General features: G+C 43.4%; 1 protein-coding gene across 12 annotated transcripts in view; it reads right to left on the reverse strand.

Moving 5' to 3' along the window:
* CACNA1B (calcium voltage-gated channel subunit alpha1 B) overlaps positions 1 to 19,005 on the reverse strand; it is a 193,648-nt gene extending 174,643 nt beyond the window's left edge. For all 12 annotated transcript variants that reach the window (XM_085520974.1, XM_085520970.1, XM_085520971.1 and 9 more), the window contains exons 1-3: positions 18,300 to 19,005; positions 15,937 to 16,042; positions 9,998 to 10,137 (exon numbers count right to left, since the gene is read on the reverse strand). In XM_085520974.1, the coding sequence (XP_085377100.1) occupies positions 9,998 to 10,137; positions 15,937 to 16,042; positions 18,300 to 18,559 (506 nt within the window). In that variant the 5' untranslated portion in view covers positions 18,560 to 19,005. The remainder of the gene's footprint in view (positions 1 to 9,997; positions 10,138 to 15,936; positions 16,043 to 18,299) is intronic.
* Between the last annotated feature and the right edge of the window lie 5,323 nt (positions 19,006 to 24,328).

Here is a 24,328-nt window from a genome sequence, read left to right on the forward strand (position 1 = left end):
GATTGGACTGATCTTCCTTTGTCCTTTTCACCCCTTGCAAAAGTCGGAGGTTACCATGATTTTATACCTGTTATAATTAGCTTTAATGTTATAACCTAAGAAGAAAAAAAATGTTTTTTTTTAGCAATAGACTTAGTGGTTTTATCTTTTCTGCAACTGGAAGCCAAGTGTAGTCCCTCCAAACCCTCTTACAATGCATCTAACCAATTTAAGTACTTTGTTCAATTTTATTGAAAAAGAAAATCAAACTGTGCAACAAGTTTAGGATCCACCAAGCCAGTCCAGGCTAAGAGATAAATCTGAACATAGAACTCCAGGAATCTGCAGTGCTCCTGCCCAAAAAACAGGCAAACAAGGCTCAGATTTAGCTGTCAGACTCAACTGTTATGGGCCAATTCCAACATGGTGATTCCATGATTCAAGATATAAGAAGAGCAAAGTATTTCCAACGCATGTCTCTCTGTGCAGCAATAACATGCATAGATCAGTGATGGGGATATAGATGTTATCTGCCAGAACCTGCTGACACATTCCAGGTCCTGCAAGAGGTCTGCAGCCAAGGGGAGCCCCCTCCTCCCAACTCAAGGTCAAAGTGATGCTCCACCATGGAGAGAGCAGCAAAACTACAGTACCTGGCCTGATGGTACCAGCTCTCAATGCTCTCCAAAACCAGAACACTGTTATCAAAATATCCTTTATATTATTAAAAAAATCACCATGGAATCATTTAAAAATGAGGGATGATGTTGAAACCCGGATCTTTCCCTGAATTTTAGGCCTGCACGATATGGGGGCACAATTCACACAGCACTGGAATATCAAAGTTTCCCTCAAAGTTGAAGTACAGCTTGCAAAAGATGTTTGATCTTTAAATCAGGCATTAAGTGATGGGATACTACCAGTCCTATTGATATTGTTTCATGTATAAAAAGAAAGTTTAGCCCTTGACATACCCTGCTTTATTTCATGTGTCATGATGTAACAGACCGGATTGCTGGATATCTCCAGCATGATTCAGAAGAAATTGCAAGGTAAAGAAAAGGACAATTATGAAACAGCCTGTTCAAATTTCCCCCTAACTCCTTTCAGGGAGCAGCAGGAAGTAAAAGGGTCTAATCACGCTCCTTCAGAAATCCATTTCCTTTCTGGTGAATCTGTAGATGATCTCGAGGCTCTTTTGTCTCAAGACCCAAAACAGACCAGCAGAAGCAAAGTCTTGTGACAGTGAATTCCATGAGTTAATTATATTTCCCTTAGCAAAGGAGTTCAAAAACTTCAATTTCTTTACTGATTCTTTTTGCATCCTGCCAAAATAGATAGAGAAACACAATTTCCTCTCTTTATTCTTCTTTTTTGCTCTGAACTATATCACCCTTATGAGACTTGCCTCTTAATTTTAACTCTCAGCCTTTTCATTTCTCCTGAAATAGATGATTTTTTTTTCAACCCTTTAATCATTTTCACAGCCTTTCTCACAAGCTCCTGTGCTCAAACTCAAGAAAAGCTTTATTCAAGGATGCTGGTTCAAGATGTTCAAGATGGGAAACTGAAACGAAAGACAATATAGTCTCCCTTTTTCATTCTGAATTGGAAAATAAGCTGAAGATCAAGTTATGTTATTTCAGCTACAATTTGAATGAGAACAGATATAGATCCAACTAAATATTTCTGGTTGTTAGTTTAGTTTGAGAACTCTTCAGTAGAAGGACATTATGTAACTGAAGAACTCTTGGTTCTTCCAGATGTTCTTCATTCTGTCCTTTTCTTCTTTATTTCTACATCCTCCCATAGGCCATTAACACCTGTCTAAACCCATATTCATGGCATGTGCACGTCCTGTTTTTCAGACTCTCACTGGCCAATTTGACATATATTCTTAATAACAGGAATGAGGAAAGAGTAAACTTTAGCCTATCTCCATTAACATCCATAAGGAACAAACTGCACAGCATTTGCAAGCAGATTTACAGAATAGGGATGACATGTTGAGAGCAATCATTTTTCTTTTTCAAGAGGCCCAGGTACTGTTTCTATTCCCAGTGAAACACAGTACCACTCTCATCTCTATTTCTGGTCTTTTTTTTACACAGCCCAGCATGAAATACCTTGAGCCAAGTTCACAGCTAAACTCATTACTGGCAAAATCTAGGGTTTAACTCTGAAGTTATCTGAGATCCTTGTTCCAAGAAGATGCTTTTAAAAATCTACAGCTGATCACAGGATCAGGCTCTGTAATCCCCATATACAGCTCTTGAAACCAAGACATCTTCTCTAGCACTGACAGAATAACCTGACCTGTTTCCTTAAGGTACCACTCTATGATCACTTAGAAAACAAGTTCATTTTATTGGAAGAAAGAAATAAAGGAAGGAAGAAAAAGATTATTTTTCTGACTACTAACATATAGGGAAAAGGAGTTGGGAGGAGACAAAGCTATGTGTTGTCAGCCAATTATTCAGCTAATACTAACCACGCCAGGAAGGAAAGACTCCAGGTACCTGGGCTTCTTTGGCAAGGATCAGGAAACTTCCCATACCCTACCTCACAGTACAGGTTTGACACGTGCCACAAGAAAGTAGCAGAAAACATTTCTCAGCCCAAGTTGCCAGACTATCTCATGGCAGGAAATTGACCTTCCCATATAGTGCCCTTGCAATTCATATTCTGTTGTCATTGAGTTCATTTATAGAGAAACCCTTCCCTTAATTAAGGTCTGTCAGATTGTTCGGTATAGAGAATATCCAGGATAGCAAAGGTAAGCAGACAGCTTGTCTTGGTCTCAAGGAGCATCTGCAGGCCCCCCAAGTGACAGGTGCTGAAGACAGAGCCTACCAAACCTGGAGCCATCCAAGGATTCTTGTACAAACAAGAGCCTGTTGCTCCTGACATACAGGATTAGCTTACAATTAAAACTAGGCTGATTTTCTAAATCTTCCTTCTTTTCAACAGTCACAGCCAAGTTCTTGTCATCTGAGACGAGCAGACACTTTGCCATCAAAGTGCCACTTGGGAACTGGGACACAGCACTGAAAGTAGCATTTGAGAAGCACGAGCCTGAGAAATCCTGCACACTCCTCCACATCTAATCATGAGACAGCACTCAACACCAAATAGAGGGCTTGGGTGATTTGCATTTTTTTGTTGTTTGTTTGTTTTTTAATGGGGAAGGAGTAATAAAATTAACGTTAGTGCACTTCAGAGCTGCATTTTTATTCATTGCTTTTGGTTTTCAAATCCCAACGTTTATACCCGGTAGCTAGATAAGCAATTCTTTCCATTGATACAGAACAGCAAACAGTTAAACAAATACCCACTGTGCCAGGGCAGGATCGGAGATAAGGAGCAGATCACAAGGCCCAAAGTCCTCTCTCCACACCTGCAGTCTCTGTAATTGCCTGTGCATGGTACATCTGGTCCACTCGGAAGAGGCAATATTTCCCTGCCACCTTCCTCCTTTCAAGAGCCATAAAAAGCTAAAACCACTGTCTGGACTCTGTACTAATTATCCTGACTGGCTTTGATGAATCCCTGGCTGTGATGAGGAAGCATGCCTCCCTTTCACGTGCTATGGCCATTTTTGCTGGGTAGCAGCTCAGCTTTGGGGCCGGCATGTCAAGTACACTTTAGGTTACATCCAGCACCACTCTCCTTATGAGCCAAAAGCTTGAGAGAAACACAGAGTCCCAGAATCATTAAGGTTGGAAAATATCACTTAGATCATGAAGTCCAACCCCACTCCATCCCCACTGACCATGTCCCTCAGTGCCACATCTCTGCCTCTCCTGAATCACCTCCAGGGTCAGTGACTCCACTGCTTTCCCCTGGGCATCTTTCAGAGAAGGAATATAAAAACAAGCATAAAACATGAAAACCAGCACAAAATAATAATAATAAAAAAAAAAACTGAAGAATTGCTCCCATTTTCTCTCAATTCAGAGAAAAACTATTTGTCAGTGCCTTTTCTGGCTTACTGTGCAGTACCCATCACTTATCAGTTAACATACCAGGTATTCAATATCTTGAATTCAGTTCTAATAAAGTAAGAAAGGAGTGTGTTGATCTCATTATTTCTTTGCCCTTCAGAAATATTATGACCTGAAACGCTCAGTGTACTGCAACAGGGAGAGCAGAGCCTTGCTTCAAGGCTAACTTCTGCCAGGGAAGGGCTGGATCCACCTGTGGCTCCTCTGGGGGTCTGTGACCATCTGCAGCCCTTTGCTTCTTAGGCTTCCCAGCATGGCTTCAGCTTCCCATGAGCCCAGATGGTCAAGTGACAGACAAGAGGACAACTTAAATTTATGGTCCATACTGAGGTATCACGTGCCCTCTCCTCTTCTAGTTACCAGCCACTTCTTTTCTCTGCCTTCCTCCATCACTGCTCCAGTACAACTGTCAGATCTCCACTTAACACTTTGCATTCAGGAAAACAAGTTAATTCCCTTTCCCTCATCCCATTTTTATTTAATTTAATTTCAGAAGGCACCCTGAGCTTTCCTGAGACAGCAAGCGTTCATCCATCTTTGGAGCACAAAATAAATAGAGAGCAATGATCATCTCCATTAAAATCTGTATATGTTTTGTTTTTAGCATGACTCATGCATAATACTAACAGCAATCAGACTTGGCCCGTCACCACCCGTACTGTACAACAAGCCTTGCTTATTTTCCATGAGATAACTCCTCAAGATAAAGCTTGACCCCCTTAAAACATTCATTTGCCCAACTCCTGTTGCTGCTCAGCTTTGCTTTCTAGCAGAGACACAGAAAGTTCCATGCAGAAAGAAATAAATTAGAATTTCCCTGCACCCACCTCCTTTATTCCCTGGCTGTCTCGATCTGAAGCTTTAAAAAGAAAACACCAAGCACACTGTCTAAGCATAACTGGAAGTGCTTTCAAGGCTTTTTGTTATTCTACTTTAATTTTGGTTTTCAAATTACTATCCTCTATGGCTATTTGGAGGTGATTTGGAGGTGGGGGGGATTCAACCATTCTCTGCAGTACATGAGCACTAGTCACATCGGGCCCTATAATTCAGTCATCCTACTCTAAGAGCTTTTGAATTCAAATGTGCGTGGAGAGTAAATGTTAGAGACTACAGGCATCTATGTTGTTTGACAGCTTTAGGAATTCCAGCCCTTATCCAGACATTCACTTTTCAAACTATTTCCCGGCCTCAATCAAGAAGGTTGTACCTAAAAGGTACAATCTACCTCAAGCTGGAAGATCAGATCTCTGCAGCCCACTGTACAGACCAGGCTTGATTCCTGCGCTTCTCCCTTTGATAGTCATTGCCGCAACTAAGCCTGCTGCTGCTTCTCATGCACTGCACCAGAAATAGCATCTTAGACTGCCCACGTATGGAGACAGCCCTGGTAACTAGCAAAGCAAATATCAGGGATGAACAGGTCCTTGTTATTAAAGGAATTACCTTCCAGATTATTAGCATCACCACAACCTATCGTCCAGACAATGGAGATAATTCTAGCTGTTGTAATTTGTTCCCAACTGCCTGAGACATCAGAAATTGCATGGATACTTTGTACATATCTTTTGGCAGCTCTTGGCCTGGCACATGCTGTCTCTGTCAGTCCCACCCAGAGATCCAGGCAGCTGATCCAGCTGGCTCAATGCAACACCAAGACTCTTCGAGAGTGTTCAATGCAGACCGATTAACAGCCAAAAAATAATTAACTCTGCTCATAAATGACAGATCATGAGAGTTTTTATTAAGTGCTCCATTTATTCATACCGGTCATCAGCCACCCTTAGTGCTGGACAAACAGTGCACGCAGTTGTGGTCACTGCCTCCCAAGGGATCTAATGGAAGTGGGGAAGGACTAAAAGAGCAGCACGAGTCAGTGGTGCACTCATGCTCATGGAGGTGAGGTAGCTGATAGAGGAAAAGATAGAGACTCATAAAACCATAAACACGCAGAAAAAGGAATAAATTATTTCCCAGATCTCATAGAATCTAAGAGATACCAATGGAAATCTCAGGTAGCCAGCGAGGAAGAGGAATAAGCAGCACCACACTTTGTGTGTGTGTAGCTGAATCATGAAATCTTTTACGCAAGACATGACGAAGCCAAAATTAACAACAGGCTCCAGAACATGTAGGAGGAGAGTCCCCTTATATCTCTCAGTTTCAAAGCCAAGAGACCCATCTTTCCCATGAGCTCCAGAAAGAACAGATCTGAGCCCTGAAGGCCCTGAATGCAGGTCCATAGGTCCACCATGTAACCAAGGGGTCTGGATGTGGGGATGGCTCTGTTTCCAGAGCAGCAATAGAAAGTAAATAGATTCCCCCCTGATCCAGTGCATTGCGGCCATATATTCCCAGGACAGCTGGGCATTTGCCTATTCTTTTTTCTTTGGTCATTTAGAGTCACTAATGGGTGATGTGATCACAGGAACAAATGCAAGCCCATAAAAACGTGAAAAATAAAATGAACAGGATCAATAAATTACGTGTGTCTCCACAACAGCAACAGGCACACATCACAGCAAGGCACATTTCCTCAATACTCGTCTATAACTGGAGGAGTTCATAAGAAATAAATAAAAATAAATTACAGAGGGAAGAAAATCTTCCAGGAAGCAGCAGTCTATTATTTTCCCAGGCCTTTATTAACAACAGATTCACAGGCTTTCTTGGAAGAAAATGAGAAAAAACACAGCAGCTCTGCTGTTAAAAGAAACTAGGGGAGTATTTTCTGCAACAGCAACTAAGCTTTTTAGGGCCACAATCTATTAGTCTCCAGTTTAGCTCAATAAGATATTGATCCCGGTCATATAGAACAGAACCCTGATTTATTTTCTGATTAACAAGTTTGATTGTTGGATTTTGACAAACAAGATACCCAACGCTGCAGATAAAAACAACCATATTTATCAGTAATAACAATATGAAGGCTTTGAGCAGCAAAAGCTAGGGAGGGGTGTGTCAAAAAAAAGCAGGTGTGGGAAGGGTTACTGCACGATCATTTTAACATTTACATAAGGGTAAGTTCAATTAATGCAGAGTCTTCCCCCACAGCCTCCTCCAAAACACACTCAGACACTGGCTGGCCTTCTTCCTATGGAAACAGCCAACGAGAGCAAAGACGCTCTTTGCTTTCATGGGTATTTTAGTTAAAAGCTGAAAATGAGATCAACTTTTCTGACATTTGCTATCTACCTTAAAAACGTGCACCCAACAGGATTTGCAGGTGTACAACCCTGCGTGTGATATCATGAAACGCATTCCATGGTTCTTTCATGTTTATGTGGGTAAGAAATCAAAACCCCTCTATAGTATTGAAGATCAATGTGAAACTGAGCTTAGGAACCGAACATCGATCGCTGCCTGCGAAACATGAAGTAACATTTTCAAGTAGAAATCCTGCACATATGGCAAAGGAAAGCTTTTGATATCGAGTAGTAAAATGATACTTCAAAATCTGATGTCCTACATAACTGTATTCGTAAGAATACATGAAGCACAAGTTTAGCACTGTCCTTTTTTTCATTATTCTCTGATAAATTACAGAACCTGGCTTGATTTTTATTTTTTCCAGCAGATTTGTGATCGTCTTCCACAGAAAGGAAAATTAAAGCACCAGTTGTGCTACCACCTCCCTGGAGAAACAGCCAGGGCTGTTAGCAGTGAGTGTTCTTCCTCAGCAGCCTGCCTTCAAAGTCTAAAAGCAGAAATACCAAGCTGCTATCTATCTGCAGTAAAACCCTCGCTCAGACTTCCCCCCTTGAGGAGCAGCTAGCCAAGCAGGGAAGGCAATGGGTGACTGAAAGGGTTTCTGGCCACTGAAAGAAGCTTAAGGAAGAGGAGCATCTGCTTTCTAGCACAGACCCATGGCAACACAGCAGTGAGGTAAAACATAAGGATCTAGGAAATTCAGAACAAAACACAGCAGGCTGCAGAGAAAATTCTAATTTAACCCTGTGTTAATCTGCAGATCGTTCAATCTTATTTCTCTACTGCAGGTCCTACCACATCATTAGTGGATATGCAAATACAGCCCCAGATTCAGAAAAGCATTTACCCAACCAAGCACACCTGGTGCTTTCAGTAGAGCCAAACACCAACACTTGGTCACGAGCTCAAGAGCCTCGTTAAATCCAGCCCTCTGTTTACAGGATTAGAGGGCAGTAGATTTCCTCACTGGAGCTAACCCTTGGGCTTGGTGCCGATAGGTTTACACGCTGCCTTCCCCACATTGCCTGCCTGGTGGGAAGTCCATGTACAAGACAGCTTCAATACAGCCCAGCTAGCATCACCATTGGAAACCAGAAGCTTTGACATTAACAGGATTGTACTTCAAAAGAATAAGCATGTTTGCAGATGGCAACAGGGTTCCTTATTACAGCTGCCTAATCAAGCCGATATTCTGCAATTATACTCCAAGATCAAACAGCACTCGCAATAAAACTGGCACCAGAAGGATGTCACGCCTATACATTGAGCATTCAATTGTGATTCCACAAGTACAGCGCACGCTCTCAGTCTCAGATGCTATTGCAAAACACTGAAAGTTTCAGCCACAGCTCAGTATTTTTTAACTATACGTGTTTTGATCCTCAGCCTGTGTTTGTGAAACAAACAAACAACAGGTAAAATCCAGTTAAATGGCTTTAATTTGGGAAAGCTTTTATGTAGGACCTGAAGTACAGAATCATTGGAGCCAGCCAGGCTCAAACATGTACTTGAATGCTGAGAGATGAAATAAAGCAAGTTCTTCCCAGAACCAGAGCCTTAGTTCTGGTGGTTGGATTTTCCATTTCTATGAGCACACAGAAGGGCACATTGAAAACTAGAAATCAGAACATGCTATTGGTGCAAATAATTGTAGCATCTATGCTAGTTCCTTTTCAATCCTGATACCCTGTGTGCTTCTAAGTATGTAAATCTGATTCTCCTTGTGGCTCCACTGAAGTTTCTATTGATTAAATACCCAGCCCCAGCAGCAGGAGGATCAAGCCCTGCATATTTATTTTCTTCCTCTCAATACATACAGAACTCCCTTTGGCTTCTCAATTGCTATATCACATGGTATGCTGAATGAAAATAGAATTACAGTACTAATGTGCCCAATGAATATATTTGTATATGTATGCCAGCATTCTCCTACCAGCATCCTACTGTACACCTCTAAGTAGACCAAAGAATATATATTCATCACACCTGGAAGGTTTGTGAAATGAGTGTATATTAGTAACAAGAACCAGCGTTCACTCTTCTTAGAGAAAAAACTGAGATTCCAAGATGAAGGCTGCAAGATCAGGACCTCATGCAGACCTTTATAAACCCTAATGTTCATAGTGAAGTACAATCTGCACACACTAAGAGTTACTTAACGATCGTATTTTCATTATCCACTAGATAAACATAGAAACTGTTGCAATGTATAACAAGAAAACGTAAGCATTTCCAAGAAATAAATTAGTGGTGTCTCTTCAATTAGGATACAAAATCCACAGATAACACTTTCAACCATGACCTTACAAGACAAGCACCCTCCTTGAATTATTTTCAGCAGCGTTGTTCAACAGCAAACTAAATTCATCCCTACAGAAGCTTCACTGATTTCAGCATTATAACACCCTAAAGATGGGATGTGTTTAATTTGCTAGTTCACTCTACATTGACTTTTGAAGTCAGCCCATAACATCAGAAGACGGATTGATTTAAATCAGGTTCAAGTACCTGGTGGCAATTAGAACCTGCAATGCCTGAGAAATGTCAGTGAGTATCCGGATGAGATACAAGCCAGCATATACACAAATAAATCTCCCCAAAGTCTCACTGTATTTGATTCAAACAATGCTTTGAAAGTGACTCACTCAGCTCAATAATCATCATTTAAAGACTGTAAGGTCAGAAATGCAGTTTTAAAGCAATGTTTCACCACAACCACTTCCACTCTAACCCACAGTTTAAAAATAATGCAAATCAAAACAAAACTACCCCCTAAACATATAGAGCAAGAAGAGGTCACTTACCCTGTGAGGACCACAACAAAATCCATCACGTTCCAACCATTTCGGAGATAAGAGCCTTTGTGAAAAACAAACCCCAGAGCGATGATTTTTATACCAGCTTCAAAACAAAATATTCCAATAAAGTACGGCTCAGTGTCATCCTGCAAAGAATGAAAAGCAGAAGTGTCAATGAGATACCCACACCACTGCAATTACCTCAACTATTATAGAATAAACACATGCACCAACTTCCAATTCTTTTCAGCTCTGGACAGAGTTGAAGCCAAAAGGTTTAAGCATATTGAAACTAAGCATACAGAAGGATAACAGAATTATTCCTCTGAGGATAAATTTGGCTTCATATGTAGAAATTCTATCTGCCTTTATTCCAGGGGTTTCCCCCCACACCTTTCACAACTACTTAAATTCCTGGAAAAAAACTTTAATACTGAAAACTTGCTCCAGGTATCTAAATGTGAAACCACATTTCTGTAGTTACTGACATGGAAGAAAGCATGTTTCTGTTTCCTGGATTAACTGTAAAAACAAACGAGAGTAATCTGGGGAAAACAAACTTACAAACATCATCAGGAAGTCTTATCATTTATTCCATCACTTCTTTCACTCTTTCTGCTTCGTGTTCCACAGCTTCAGATCTATCTATTTTTGTTTTGTTGTGTGTCTGATTCAGGACAAAACCTAATTTCCTTCTGCTAACAGAAAGATTTTTGTCTCATGCCCTTATTGAAGCTAAGGAATCACAGCTTCATACCCTAAGTCAATAAAGAGACCAAGCTTAGAGCTTTGCTTAACTTCCTTCCCATCTTTGGTATCAGGTCCCTCAATATGATATTGATAAGGGTTTAAATAAATTCATTTCTAAAAGGAAGCAATCACAGTTGGAAAAAGAGACGTCAGCAAGAAACAAGAGCAAAGTAAAAGGTGAAAGAACCAGGTGTCTGTTTCAAAGAGCATATTAAGCAGCTTCAGCACCTGTATCCAGTTTTCACATGTGCCTTAGAGCCATGAGTTCAGCTGAAGGTAATGGAAGTGAGGGAGCCCTAATTCAAAGGAAGCAAACTACCAAATTAGGAAATTAGAGAATCCTTATTAGAGTAGCTTTGATAATTCCAATCAAGAGTTGAGCTGTTGGGTGCAGCTGTTTATATGTTGCAGTTCTGCTTATGTTAAAAGTAGTTTACTTTGTGCAGAAAGAAACTAAATGTCAAGTTTTTGTGGCCACAAGAAAGAAAGGAGCAGTTTTGACACAAGCATTTATTCTACAAACATAGCAACGCAGCACTGGCACGCAGACCATGCTTTAGGCATGATGGTTGTTATAGAAAGCCAGCTTTTCTCTTACAGAAGAACAACATGATAGCACACCCTTCCCATAAGTGAAGTGGCCTTGAACACTTATCACATTGATGTATACCCAACTCAGAAAATCAATCGTGAAGCACTAATCCCTGAGGGTACCTCTAAGCTGATGGAAATAACTACATGTAGACAGGCTTTTCCATCAGCAGCTGAATCAAACTTTTGTTTCCTACCACGAAGAGTTCTGCATCCCCACACACATCTCAGTGACACAAAGCCCCTATATCTTTCATCCTACAGTATCTCTAGTCGCTTCTACCTTTCTTAACCTCAAAGCTCCCCCTCCTATTCCCCTGTGGCCAGACAAGAAGGAAGAGAGGTCTAAAATTATTGTACAGGGTTTACTCCTTCACTTCCTGAAAGCTTTGCATCTACTCTGCTACTAGTCATACACTCTATCTAGGTCAGATACCTTGTGGTTACAGTTCCCATCCTTAAAGGACCAGTGTTCAGGTACTCGAGGGTTTTACAGAATACGTTTTTTCCCAAAGCTAGGAGTATACAGAGCTCTTAAGAAGTGGGTCAAAAAAGTTCTTATCAACATCTAAGAAATCAGGAAGTTCTGTATATATAGGCTTGAGTATTTATTATAAAAAATACAAATAAAAGGAAAAAGGAAAACAAAAAACAACTATTGACAACATTGTTGGGAGTGTACTGAGGATTTGCATTAGTGCATGTGATGGAAGGATGTGGATGGCAAGGATGTGGGTGATTGCCATCAGCAACACTGAAACAGCCCTGCTGTCAACTCAGAAATCCTGCTTCCAGGGCATCCTGCAGCCCCTTTCAAATTGGGTACTGGGGTTTCCTTGGATTCAAGTTTAGGGAAGTAGGAGAAGATAAGTATCAATGTGAATGCTTAGAAAGAGGGTGGAGAATTTGGGCAGCAGCCAGAGCTGTGCCAGCAGGTTGTTTGCTGTGGACACAGCAAAGCTTGAGTCTGGGCCAAACACACATTTAATCAATATGTTTCAGATCAGAAACAACTTCTGCGTCTGGGAAGCCATTACTATTCCTAGTCCATTTCCTAATGTCTTTCCTTGGCCTTTGGATGTGACAGCCTTAATAGGTTTGGGTGTGTAAGCCTTTGTTCATGAAAAGCTTAATATGAACAGCTCATATGTGGCTGCATGAAGTGCCACTGAATAGGTTAAAGAATTAAATCCATTAGGCAAGTGAAGGATCTGTCACGCTGAATATCTGAGAAAACAATTATGTTCCATCCTCACATCAAAACCAGCTGAACACTGGGAGCCCTATAGCGACACACATCCTACAGACACATTGATGTCTTCAAGCAGCCTGTCCACCACAGCAGAGCAGAAAATAAATTCCTTATCCTGTGAGTTCAGATATTGTCTCTGTCAGTCTGAGAAAAATTCATGGTCTACAGAAGAGAAACTAGCAGGACAATGGAGAGAGCACAAGCACACCTCAGGCTGGACAGCCAAGAACACAGTGGCCAAGGCATCCACTTGCAAGGTCATTCAGGCTTCGATTTGAAGCTCACCTTCCCACATCTGGAGCTCTCACCATCAGGCTCCAGGCCAATCAGTGCAATTCCCTCATCATATTTTATCCTGGCATTGCTCCAAAGTGTATAAACAATGCAATATTTATTGGAACATGAAGAGACAGCCTCTACAACCTATTGGCTAAGGCATTCAGCTGAGATGGAGAGCAGTAAGCTTGAAGCATTCCTGCTCCAGTGGGTAATTACTGATTTGAAGTAAAAACTTCAAGCAGCCAAAGAATGCCAGGCTCCCAGATCAGCATAGGCAAGAGCTTAGGGAGTAAAGCATTCCTCTTCCAGTGGGAGTATGAGCTTATTTCTTTTGCCTGAAAAACAAGAGCTTGCAGGCAAGGTTCCAACTCACTCATAACTGCTTTAACCACCAGACTGACGTATGTTCAGAGCCTTGATTCCCATTCTAGTGTCAAGTAACTTTTTCCAGTCACAGATGAGAGTTACATTTCTGCCCAAACAAATGGGTTTTTACAAAGTTTCCAAACACTGGTTATAATTTTCCTGGATTTGATTAGCAGACTAATCTCCCCCATCCTAAACTGATAGAACAATAAGGTTATGCTTCCATATTGTCCTGGGAAAAAAGGAAAAAGAAGGAAAGACGTAGGAGCGAAGGGAAAAAAAGGAAGGGGTTCGCCCATGACCCGGCCGGACCCGACCACGCGCTCCGGGAGAGGGGGAAGGGCAGAGAGAGAGAGCAGAAAGAGAAAATACAATGGCACCGATCTGAGGAGGAACGGGAATCGACCAAACGTAACCAAACCAAAAACAACGAGAGAGACGAGAGTACCTAAAGTAGGAGTCAAACCACGGCGGTGCGAGGGAAGCACGTGCTTTGCTTCGGGGCGAGCTGAGACGGCCAGAAGCAGAGAGCGGCTGAGGACCGGTTCGGAGCCCCAACCCACTTCCTCTTCACGCTAAGTCCTCTGGGGATGCCGCCCCTCCCCTCCCTTCCCTTCCCCCCCCCCCCCTCTGGGAACCCAAAATGCCGCTAACACAGAACCAGAACATGAACTCTTTTAACTGTTGCTCTTTAACTCCAGACAAAAAGAGCTAGAAATTAACCAAGCCCTGAGACAAAATAGGCATCAACTACAAACTACGTACTGAATATGAACTAAAAAAGATTGCTTATAACTCAGCCATTCCAGCTCTTGAAATATTACATATACTGATATATCACTTGCTCTTCCCATGTACTCAATTAACCTTGCTTGTCAAGTAACGTGAGCATGGAAAGCAAACTGAGATTGCACTGCAGGATCATATCTTGGTTCCCTGGGGAGATGCATTGTGTGAAAATCTTGATCAGAAGAGAAAAATAATGAAAATATTTGCAAAGATTCTTCCTTCATCTTTTTCTCTTATTTAACAAACAGATGATCTTAAGATTCCTTTCTATCTGTGGTACAAAGTGCCACAAAAATTGAGGGATAATTCTTCCTTCATCTCCAAGACAGAACCAACAAGTTTGGCACTGTGCATTTAATTCATTCAGTTATTTTACACCACTGTTAATGACAGTGCCTGCACAGTCATGATGGGCAGAAGGAAAAGAGTGCACGGAAGCACAGGGCACTGAAAAACAGAATTAATGCAATGGAGAAAAGGGGCAATAAATACCATCCAGGATCCATTTGAAAGACCAGGGATATAGCCCAACTTAGAAACAATGTGCTAACTATCCCATCTCCACCATAAAAGAGCATATCAACATAAGGTTACCAGGCCAGAATATTCACAAAACTACCTTTCCCCTTCACTACTGTATATGTCTAAGAACCATGTATGGAACTCTGGAATTTTCCCAGCTCAGTTATCATCCTAAATCTGTGCTTTGATCTCAAACCCAGATTTACTTTTCTACCAGATCAAACATACAAAATCTCACTGTCATCTAATGCAAAAAGTTCAACACATTTTTCTTTTTTTTCATCATAATATCTTAACTAGAAGTCAGAGAATCACAGGAGCTGGAAGGGACCTCTGGAAGATAATCTAGTCCAACACAATAATAGTAATTAACATAAAAAGTGACTAGAGTACAGTGTAAGTAGGCAGTCAGCATCAGCAGATACTTTTCCAAAAAGCAGTATCAACCAGATGAGCCCAAAATTCTTTCTAGATCTATCATTTACAAACTTTCCCTCCCTGTTTCCTGTTTTTTTTCTGTTTTGAAGACTGAAATTGTGAAAGTTGCCAACTGTTATGGACCAGACTTAGAAACTGTAGCAACCAGCCTTCAGAGGTTCAAGAGTTAGACAAGAAGGATAATATTATCGTTGCTTCAGTATTTTAATGTCTACATGTAAAACACATGGAAATACATATTTATTCATCCTTTGAACATACACCAGGACTAATTAATTTAGGCATGAAATACATTCCAGATCATTAACAGCAGGAGAAAAAAAAATCAGACCAAGTATTATCCATTTTTTCCTACAGCGATGATAAGTGAAAGAATGATTTTGAAGCTATTCTTATATTTCCTTCTCAAATAAGGTAATTGAGCTCATTACCATAAAGCCTGCTGGTAAATTATTTCCCTCTGTGAGTTGGTTTCCTTTTTGGCAGGGGAATGTAATATTCTAAATCCAAAGTTTGCTTTGTATGGTCTTTAATATACAGCTGTAGCTGGAAGACAGCTGAAAGACTCACAGGCCTAAAGGTTATTCTGTTCTAACACTTCCTCTGAAAATATCAAAGATGTTCATTTGATTCTACAGATAAATTTGAACAGCCCCTTCCTGTCTTGGTCTACATACAATGTAAGTTTGCTGCTCTTCTGTTATGCTGTAAAGTCCCTCACTTTTCTTGTAATTGCACAGGATTGGCTGGCGTGATGAAGCATTCTTGTGCTTATAGAATCTGGAGGCTGTAGTTCTGTTTGTTGTCAATACCTTATTTGTTCTGATTGTAAGTTCAATTTCTGTTTGTTTACATATGGATCTTGAAAATAGATACAAGCACCAACAACATTGGGTGGCTGGTTGCTTTCTGTATTAGACTAGAAGGAAAAATATCTATATAAATGAATAGAACTCACCAATCTCTCCGACATAGGTGTCTTGTCTCCATCCGGCAAATGTTGTTCCAGAGCCAGCACAATACAATTGGCTATGATTGTAGCTAAAATCATGTATTCAAATGGAGTGGGAACCAGAAGTTAAAGAAAAAAAAAAATCAAGACAGCACAAGAAGAAACACAACTAAACTCATTTCTACCTAAAGCAATTACATTAATTGAATGCTTAAAGATCTGTTATCTCTTTTGGACATGTTTGGTCTCCTAGACTTCCTCAGTTCTTTTGGGGGTATCTTTGGAAGAACAGGAAACAAGATCTCTTCTTTGTGAAAGTTAGGGACTTACACAAAGCCAGAGCTACTCAAGGTGAAGTGAAACAAGGATGAAGAAAAAAAAAAAGAAAAAAGGAAAGAAAACCAGAAAGCTCTATATTTTTATCATTTTTGAATGAGATTAATGACCCAAACTTCAATAAAATAGATAGTATAGCTGTATGTAATCTGCTGAATTAATATTCACAAAATTTGCCATCATTTAACTTGTTTACATCATGTAAACAAATGATAGACTAGGTAAGTTCAATTTAGAGTGCCTACACAGATCCAAAACTTGAATTACTACTAGATTGGAACACCTGCTCCTGGTTAGAGAGCAAAATAGTCAGCGCTCAATCGAGATGCAGGAGGGAAGAGATCTTTAAGGAAAGAAGGTAGACCCAACACAGGGTAGCCCTTCGTCTCATGCCTTCATCCTAGCCCTGAGCCGTTGCGTGTCTCGGCGCTCTTAGGGCGGAGCCGCGTCGAGGGCGGCAACGTTACCCCAGCACGGCGGACAGCTTCGCTCAGCACCACGGACAGCTCAAACCTTTTCAGCACCGCGGACAGCGCCCATTCGGCAACACAGATAGCGCCGTTCAGCACCACGGATAGCTCCGTTCAGCACCACGGACAGCGCCTTCCCCGTCTGCCCCCGCCCTCATGGGCAGCAGCTCGGCCAGGACCCGGCCCCGCAGCTCGGGGGCCCCCTCCCCACATTAAGCGCTAAAACAGCAGTAGCCCAAGAGGCTAGCAAAGGATTGAATGTCTCTAGCCTTGCAGGAAATGCAATGCTTTGATTGCCACTGGGGCTTTGGAGCTTGTTTATTCAGAACCGAATGCAGGGAGTAGAAATGGATAAGGAAGTACAGCAGTGCCTGTGGTTCTATAATTCAGATAGAGAGATCAATACCCGTGTGTATTCAGGAGGAGAGGAAGTGCGTTCACTCTAGTGGGGTATTTTTTCCTGTTAGCCTCTTTGGAAGTGAACGCTTGGGAAGACTAAAGGGGAGCCGGCCTCCATGGCAATTGAAAGTGTTGCTAGGAGGCTGGGAGAAGGCCTTCCTGATGTTAGCTCACAATTAATTGGTGTGTGCTCAAATGAAAACAACCAGTTCCCTTGAGATCGCCAGTGTAATGCACTCCTGTACACACACGTACGTACACACACGCACGCACTACATCTACTCCCTGGTAACCTCAGTTAATCTTGGAAGAAGAGCCTACTTCCTTTTTCTCACAGCTTACAACCCTTCAGTGTGTATCATTACAAGAAGAACCTCCTTCTAAGGAAGATATCTGCAGCTCACTCGGCCTGGAAGCTGGTACTGAGACAGAAAGCATCTGCCCCTTTCACAATACAACAGATGAGCTTTCTCTTCACTTATGCCTTCCCCTCTCACAAAGCTTTGCTTTTTTTGTTTTGTTTTTGTTTCTAGGACAGGCTAAGCTTAGCTAAGGTACTTAATTCAAAGTGATAAAATTCCTGTTGGTTCCAATGGATTCAGGATGTAAGGTACTGAAAAAACAGCTGCAATGGTTGTGTTAGTGGGATTTCACAAGGTACCTTGGCTATCAATGTCTCTCCTATCAATGCAGTTTAATGCTAAGGTGTCACCATTTTTATCTTACATTTATTCTTCTATTCAGAGTTAGAAATAAGAGTTGTAAGTCTCTAAGATGGAAATAAGATTCAGGATTCATTAGCAGAAATCTCACAAATCCATTAACATTTCATTTAAATTGTAGAAATACCAATCTATGCAACTGTATATCTCGCACCTAAATACACACTGGAATGCATGTATGCCTAGCACCCCTGGCACAGTCAAAAGCACACTCTGCTGCTCCTACAGAAGCATTTTTCTGTGGCACCAAGCTACACAGCCATACATTATGTCAGACACAAGGATCTATGTCGCACACACCCATTACACACACTGGATCACACATGCACATCTATATTAGCAGCAGACACTCATCCTCAGCTGACTAGAGGGGTCTCATTCCCCATGTCTCCCCCCTCCCCAGCTTCCCCACCATGCCCACACAGCCTCCCTGAAAGGATATGGCCATTCTGTTATTCTCTTGGCATATTTCCGTATAACATTATCTTCACTGAAGATGAAGAGGGATCTGTTGACTGTGAAGCAGTTCTGTTTAACAGGGATGGGGTTGTAGAGAGCCATAGTCCGGGCCCTCTGAGCCATCGACTGCTTATACATCCTTTGGCCGGCTTGGGGGCCACCTTGCCGGCTGCTTCCTCTTCCAGCCCCGGCCGGCCCTCCACCTCCATAGCGTGTTGGCAGATCATCCCCGAACCGAGCCATTCTCTCAGCGCACGGAGCCGGGTGCTACAATCCAATCTGGCAGCCGAGACGAGAGGAAGACGCATCACAGCGCGCAGCACTTCTCCCTCCGGGGGCTTCTGTTGCGGGGTCGGGATTGATCGCACCAAAATATATAGCTAGATTTTTTTAAAAAATAATAATAAAAAATCCCTTCCCTTCCTCCGCCCTTCCTCTTCCCTCGCCGCTGGGGCTGCCCGGGTAGAAGGAAGGTGCCGATGCTCCGCTCACCTCCCCACACAGGTGCCGTCTCTTCGCCCCGACCTCATGGCCGAAGCCGCGGGGCTGACGATGTCTCTACCGCTGCGACCGACGGGGCTTCTGGGCTGGGAAGGGGCTGCGCTGCTGCCGTGCCCACCGCCGGAGCGTTCCGCCGTGCCCAGCCCAGCCCGGCCCGGCCCTGCCCGGCCCCGCCGCATGTGATGCCCGGAGCCAATCGGTCGCGGAGACTCCGCCCGCTCCAGTCACCGGCACCGGGAGGCGGGGAGGGAAGGAAGGAGCCGACCCGGCCCGGCCGCCACCTCCCACCCCGCTAAATACGGTGGAACCGCGGCCACTCCCCGGGGCAGCGGAGGGAAGGAGGATCCGAGCGCCCCCCGCTCCGCGAACGGCTCCGCGGCCGCGCAAAACCCCGGTCAGGGAGTGAGGGTGGAGGGGTTGGGGGCCAGGCGAGGCAGCGCCTGCGCACCGCTGCCCAGATGTGCTCTGCCCAACTCCTGCACCCATGGAAGCTGCAGGGTAATGGGGCTCCAGTTCCCCCCGCTATTGAGATCCCTGGGGAAGGTTTAGAGAAATGGGATCTGGGGTTGTGAAGGCTCCATCTGGCCCCTGCAGGATGGAAGGGGGCTGCAAGCAAAAGGCACATGGATAATGTGGTGCAAAGCTGAGGGTGCACAAGCCAGCTTAAAATGGACACCTGCATCCTGGAGAACTTGGCTTCCCCTTGGTTTGTGTGACTCTGGTAGAGCATGGGATACCATATTTAATTCCATATTTATGGATGAAATGTTTTAGACCTGTTTATTCCAACACCCTTTATTGCTCCCATCCACCCCAAGTCAGAAGGTTCACTCCTTGTCCCTGCAGCACTCACACCAACAGTAGCTGGTAAGGATGCCGTTCTCCCACATTTAGGCTTAACCAACAATAAAAACTGTTAGTCTTTGGAAGGGACCCTCCAGAGAAGTCAGGGCTTTCAACAAGGGGCCATTTTCACTTCCTCCCAATAAGGAAACCTTGGATTCTGCTGCTTATGTGGTTTTTTGCCTTAGTCATCCAAGCTGTCTCAGTTCAAAACCAACCCACCAACTAGGCAGGACTGTAGCAACAACATCTGCTGACTTCAGGAGACAGCAAGAGGGTTTTCACAAATAATGGCTGGCAACATCAATCCAAAAGGGTGACTCTCCAGAAGAAACCAGTCTCTCACAGAGGACCTCAGCATCTGAAGGCTCACATTGCAGCATGGTCAGAAGATCCCCTTTGGAGGCAGCTGGTAGCGACATTAACTCAAGGAGCTGTAGAAGGAAGCAGCAAGGGAGGAAAGCACAGCAGTTCTTGCTGCCTTGAGGGTTGGTCAAAGCCACCTGAAGCCCTGGGCACAAGATCAGTGAGGCTGGTGAGGCTCAGTTTGCCCTTCTACATGTTTTTGAGAGGCTATGAGGCTGAAGAACATAAATCAGGACTTGCTCCCCAATCCCAGCTCTGCTTAATCTGCAGATTGAGTTGATGCTGAAGTTGTTGGTAAAAGCTTTGCCTGGAGAAGGAAGAGGAAGTCTTTGGGAAACAGCCTCACTCTTCAGCTACCACCAGGTCGCTCCAGCACCCACTAGCTCAGGACCCCCACAACACCCAAAACCATCCCTGGGTAGAGATTAATTTCCTCACGTAATCCATCATCTGTTAAGCATCACGCTGAAGCTGATCCCCACAAATGGACACATCAGAAGCCACGTCATCTTTTTACCAAGGCAGAGGGAGGGTGCAGGGAGCACACAGCTCATGGGCTGAGAAGAGTGGGAGGTGCTCTTTCCCTTTAGTTTTTCCCTAAAAATATCATTTTCACCCTCTCTGCAGTTTTTCCTATAATGAATTTAGACTTTCATCTGAAGAGCACGTTCCCCCCAGCTGATTTATTTTGCCTAAATTTTCACTTCTCAGCTTCTGGTCACCAAATGTAGCATCCTGTGGTCTTATACTATTCAATAGGGGAAAAACTGGCTCTTTTTGTCAGTAACCACTGGAAGGAGAAATGCCATTTTCAATAATCCCTCACCTCTCCTGATAGAAATCAGCATCTGGAAAATTAAATATATTAGCTTACAAAAATCTTTGTGTCTGCATCCAACAAGATGAAGGCTGGGGAAACAAAGCTCTGAGAAGTCAAAAAATGAAACTAAACCATACAAACAAAGAAACCCAAAGGAAATAACTCAGCCTTTCATATCAAATAGCACTGAGAAGCAGGTAAAACATGGACTCCTGTGTCGTCTTCTCTCTGCCCCCAGAACCCACAAGCCACCAACTCCCCAGCACAGCACTGCAGGGAAGGCAGCAAACAGGGCAGTGGGGGTGTTTGTGACAGCTAGAAAATGGTGCAGTGTGGCGTGGTGTTGTTCTCTTACATCACCGCTTGCCCTTCTCTTTATCTGCATGCTCAGGATTTGTTTTGTGTTGTGTCTTTTTTTTCCCCCACACCATAAGGAAGATCACACAGATCTTAAGCTCTGAAATCCTTAAACACAAGAAAGAGGTTGCAATTGCAGGGATTATTGAAGCTTTAGAAAGGGAAGCATCAGGATTTAGTTGGGCTTTTTAAGATTATAAACAGAGCAGGGAGTTAAGAGACAACCAAAGGAATCAGAGCACTGAGACAGGTCAGATATCTACGTTCTATCACTACAGGAGGGCAAAGAGCAATTTCATGGTAAATTCTAAAAATGGATTCGGTAATGAATTGCCCCTCCCAGTAAGACCTAAAGACAAAGGTGAGAAAATCATACTGCCCTCAGCTTCAGCAATGAGCTGCCCTCCTCTCTGAGCTGCTTTGCCAGGCAACCAAGCACTTCCCTGGACTTTCACCTCCATACAGAAGACAAATCCTAAGGGAAGTAATGAGCTGACTGGAGCGGTGCTTCCACCTGGGAAGGCAGAGCTGCCTTGCTGAGACCAGACAGAGACAATGGTGTGACATTTAGAACCTTGGCACATTAGAGGATTGAGGCACATGACTCCTTGCCCTGGTGATGCAGCTGATTGGGACTCCTAGGGCAACCTGGATCCACCTCTCTGAAATTCCCAAGGTTGAGGAACACAGCAGCCACTTCAACCCAACACATGCTGGAGCTCTGGACCAAGGTTATCACCAGATAGAGCAACTTCTAAGAGCACAACATTTCCATAAAACAAATAAACAACACAGGCTGCACATTGCCTTCTATTCCATAGCAAGGTCTGAAGCTCCGGGCCAAGAAAAACAGCTTACAGAGCTGTTCCTGGCCACTGACTTCTCTCCTCACTCGCATGCACGCAATTTGCTCCAGCTGTGCTAGAGGAAGATCCTGCTGTGATGCAGGTAGAGAAAATTGTTAAAGGTTGTGCTCAAGTATGCCAGAAAATGCCAAATGGCATTATGAAAACGACAGTGAGGGGAGGGCAGTGGGAAAGATGCTCTGTTAACTTTTGTCAGCAATACAAGGATAAAACAGTTATCAAAGGTAAAGAGAAGACTCATGAAGACACAGCTCCTCTTATGCATGTGTCACGATCCTGGCATTGCATGTAATACAAACAGTGCCCTGAGTCACTGGGGCCTATTACCATCAGCTGCTGTACCAGTGTAGATTAAGAGAGACCTGACTGCTCAGAGTTTGAGCTGGGAGTGTGGATAGTGAAAACCAGATCTGCTTCTGATATTACTGCACCATATCTGAGCCCCAGCAACAGCAGGACAGTGCTTCCTCCTCAGAACAGCAAAGCAATGTGCTCATATGGACCCAAGTGCTCAGAGCAGAGGGACCTCAACCAGACGATGGACTGAAAGCCCTAACTATTTTTTACATGAGGCTTCAAACTTCAGTTCCCTCCAACATTTCTAAGATCATTCTTACACCATTGATCTCAAAGACAGACTGGCCAGCAGGGAAAGGCTGCAGGCTCACACCTCCTCTTCCATGGACTGCAATTCAGCTGAGAACTTGGTCACCAGAGAGGGGAATTTGGCGAGTCAGCCTGTCTTTCAGCGTGTATCTGTCTGTGCTACCAAAATGATTAAGCTCTAATCCTCATTAAGATTCAGGTCCGTCCTATGCTTAGGCTCTTCTGAAAAATCTGCCTAGATGCTTCTCAGTATACCCAGATGTCAAAACAGCTTTTCAAATCTGACTTCAGACAAAATAAAGTGATGTGTAGGCTCAGTTCTGGGTGAACATCGCACTTGAAACCTGAGAGTGAGCAGCATCAGAAAAAACTGATTGAGCACCCTGACTCTTCTGGCCCTGATCATGAGCTACATGGGTTGGCAATGGAAAGTCAGAGCTTTATACTGGAGGAAATTCATCAGTGTCTTACCCAGAGGTCAATGTAAGTTGAAGGCACATTGCTCATGGGCTTTTTTCCACTTGAAACCAGCAATGGATGCTTGTCCCACACAGATGCCTGCTATCAAGCTCCCAGTACAACACTCACATGTCAAACCACACTGCAAAAGTAATCACAGTCTGCCATGTTACTTTCATTGCTCATATTGAATACAGATTGATCAAGGATGAAGAGTGTGTGGTCTTCTCCATAATGGGCAAGAGGAGATATCCAGGCAAAGAGGGGGAAAATGGCTCCATGTTCTGTGTGCAGACGATATGAAGGAAGGCTCAAACTACTGAGGTCTTCTCAAGTTTTGAAGACCTTGAGAGTAACACACCACAAAACCATCTTCCCCCCAAGCTGCAGGGTGGCAGTTGTGGTGACAGCCTGTGTTCTAAAAGCAAGGAAGATGACGGTATAATTTTTGCCTACCTGCAGCTTCAGTGGGTGTTTCTGCAGCTAACGTCTGCAAGAGTTTGCCATTTGCAAGTACAACATCCTTAATTACGCAACTGCACGTGGAACGTGTCTGAGGAAGGGCACGTGGGGAGGGCAGGTACCTCCTCAGTGTTTTCTTCCACTGAAAAAAAGAAGAGCTTTTGCTTTGGAAACAGTGATGTGAGCAGGCTTATCTCCCAGGAGGCATCACTGTGGGTGAATGAAGCAGTGCTGGAGTAGTGACAGCATCTACAGTGCTGCAGCTGCAGTTAAGCGGGAATCCATCCTCATCTTTGGGAACAGACTTAGGAAAACCAGGTGAAGCCTGGACTGGGTCAGTGGCACTAACCTCACACACCCCATTCTCTTGCAGCAATGCTCCGGGAAATGCCTTTGAATCCTTTCATCAGCACGTGCTTTTTCTTCCAGATTCAATGTGGTTTTAAGGCCTTCTAACCAAGGAAATGAAACAGGTTTTAGTAACGTATGGTCAGATGACAAAGAAAAAAAAAACAAGGATTAATTTCCTATGAAGAATCTTCAAAAAATTGGGCTTTGACTGAGGGGGATCACAGATACAGGTCAGATGTCCAAGCAGGGGTTTAAAGCAGAAATAAGTTCTCTCCATTCCCCAGATCCCAGCAGCTGCAGGAGCTGCCTTGGCCAGCATGCAGTGAGCACTACAGTCTGCTGGCAAAGAGCTGAGCCAAAGCCACCAGGTGTAGGGTCCAC

This window comes from Coturnix japonica, chromosome 21, assembly GCF_054131305.1.
Source record: "Coturnix japonica strain WE chromosome 21, WE-NBRP24, whole genome shotgun sequence".
Taxonomy (NCBI): domain Eukaryota; kingdom Metazoa; phylum Chordata; class Aves; order Galliformes; family Phasianidae; genus Coturnix; species Coturnix japonica.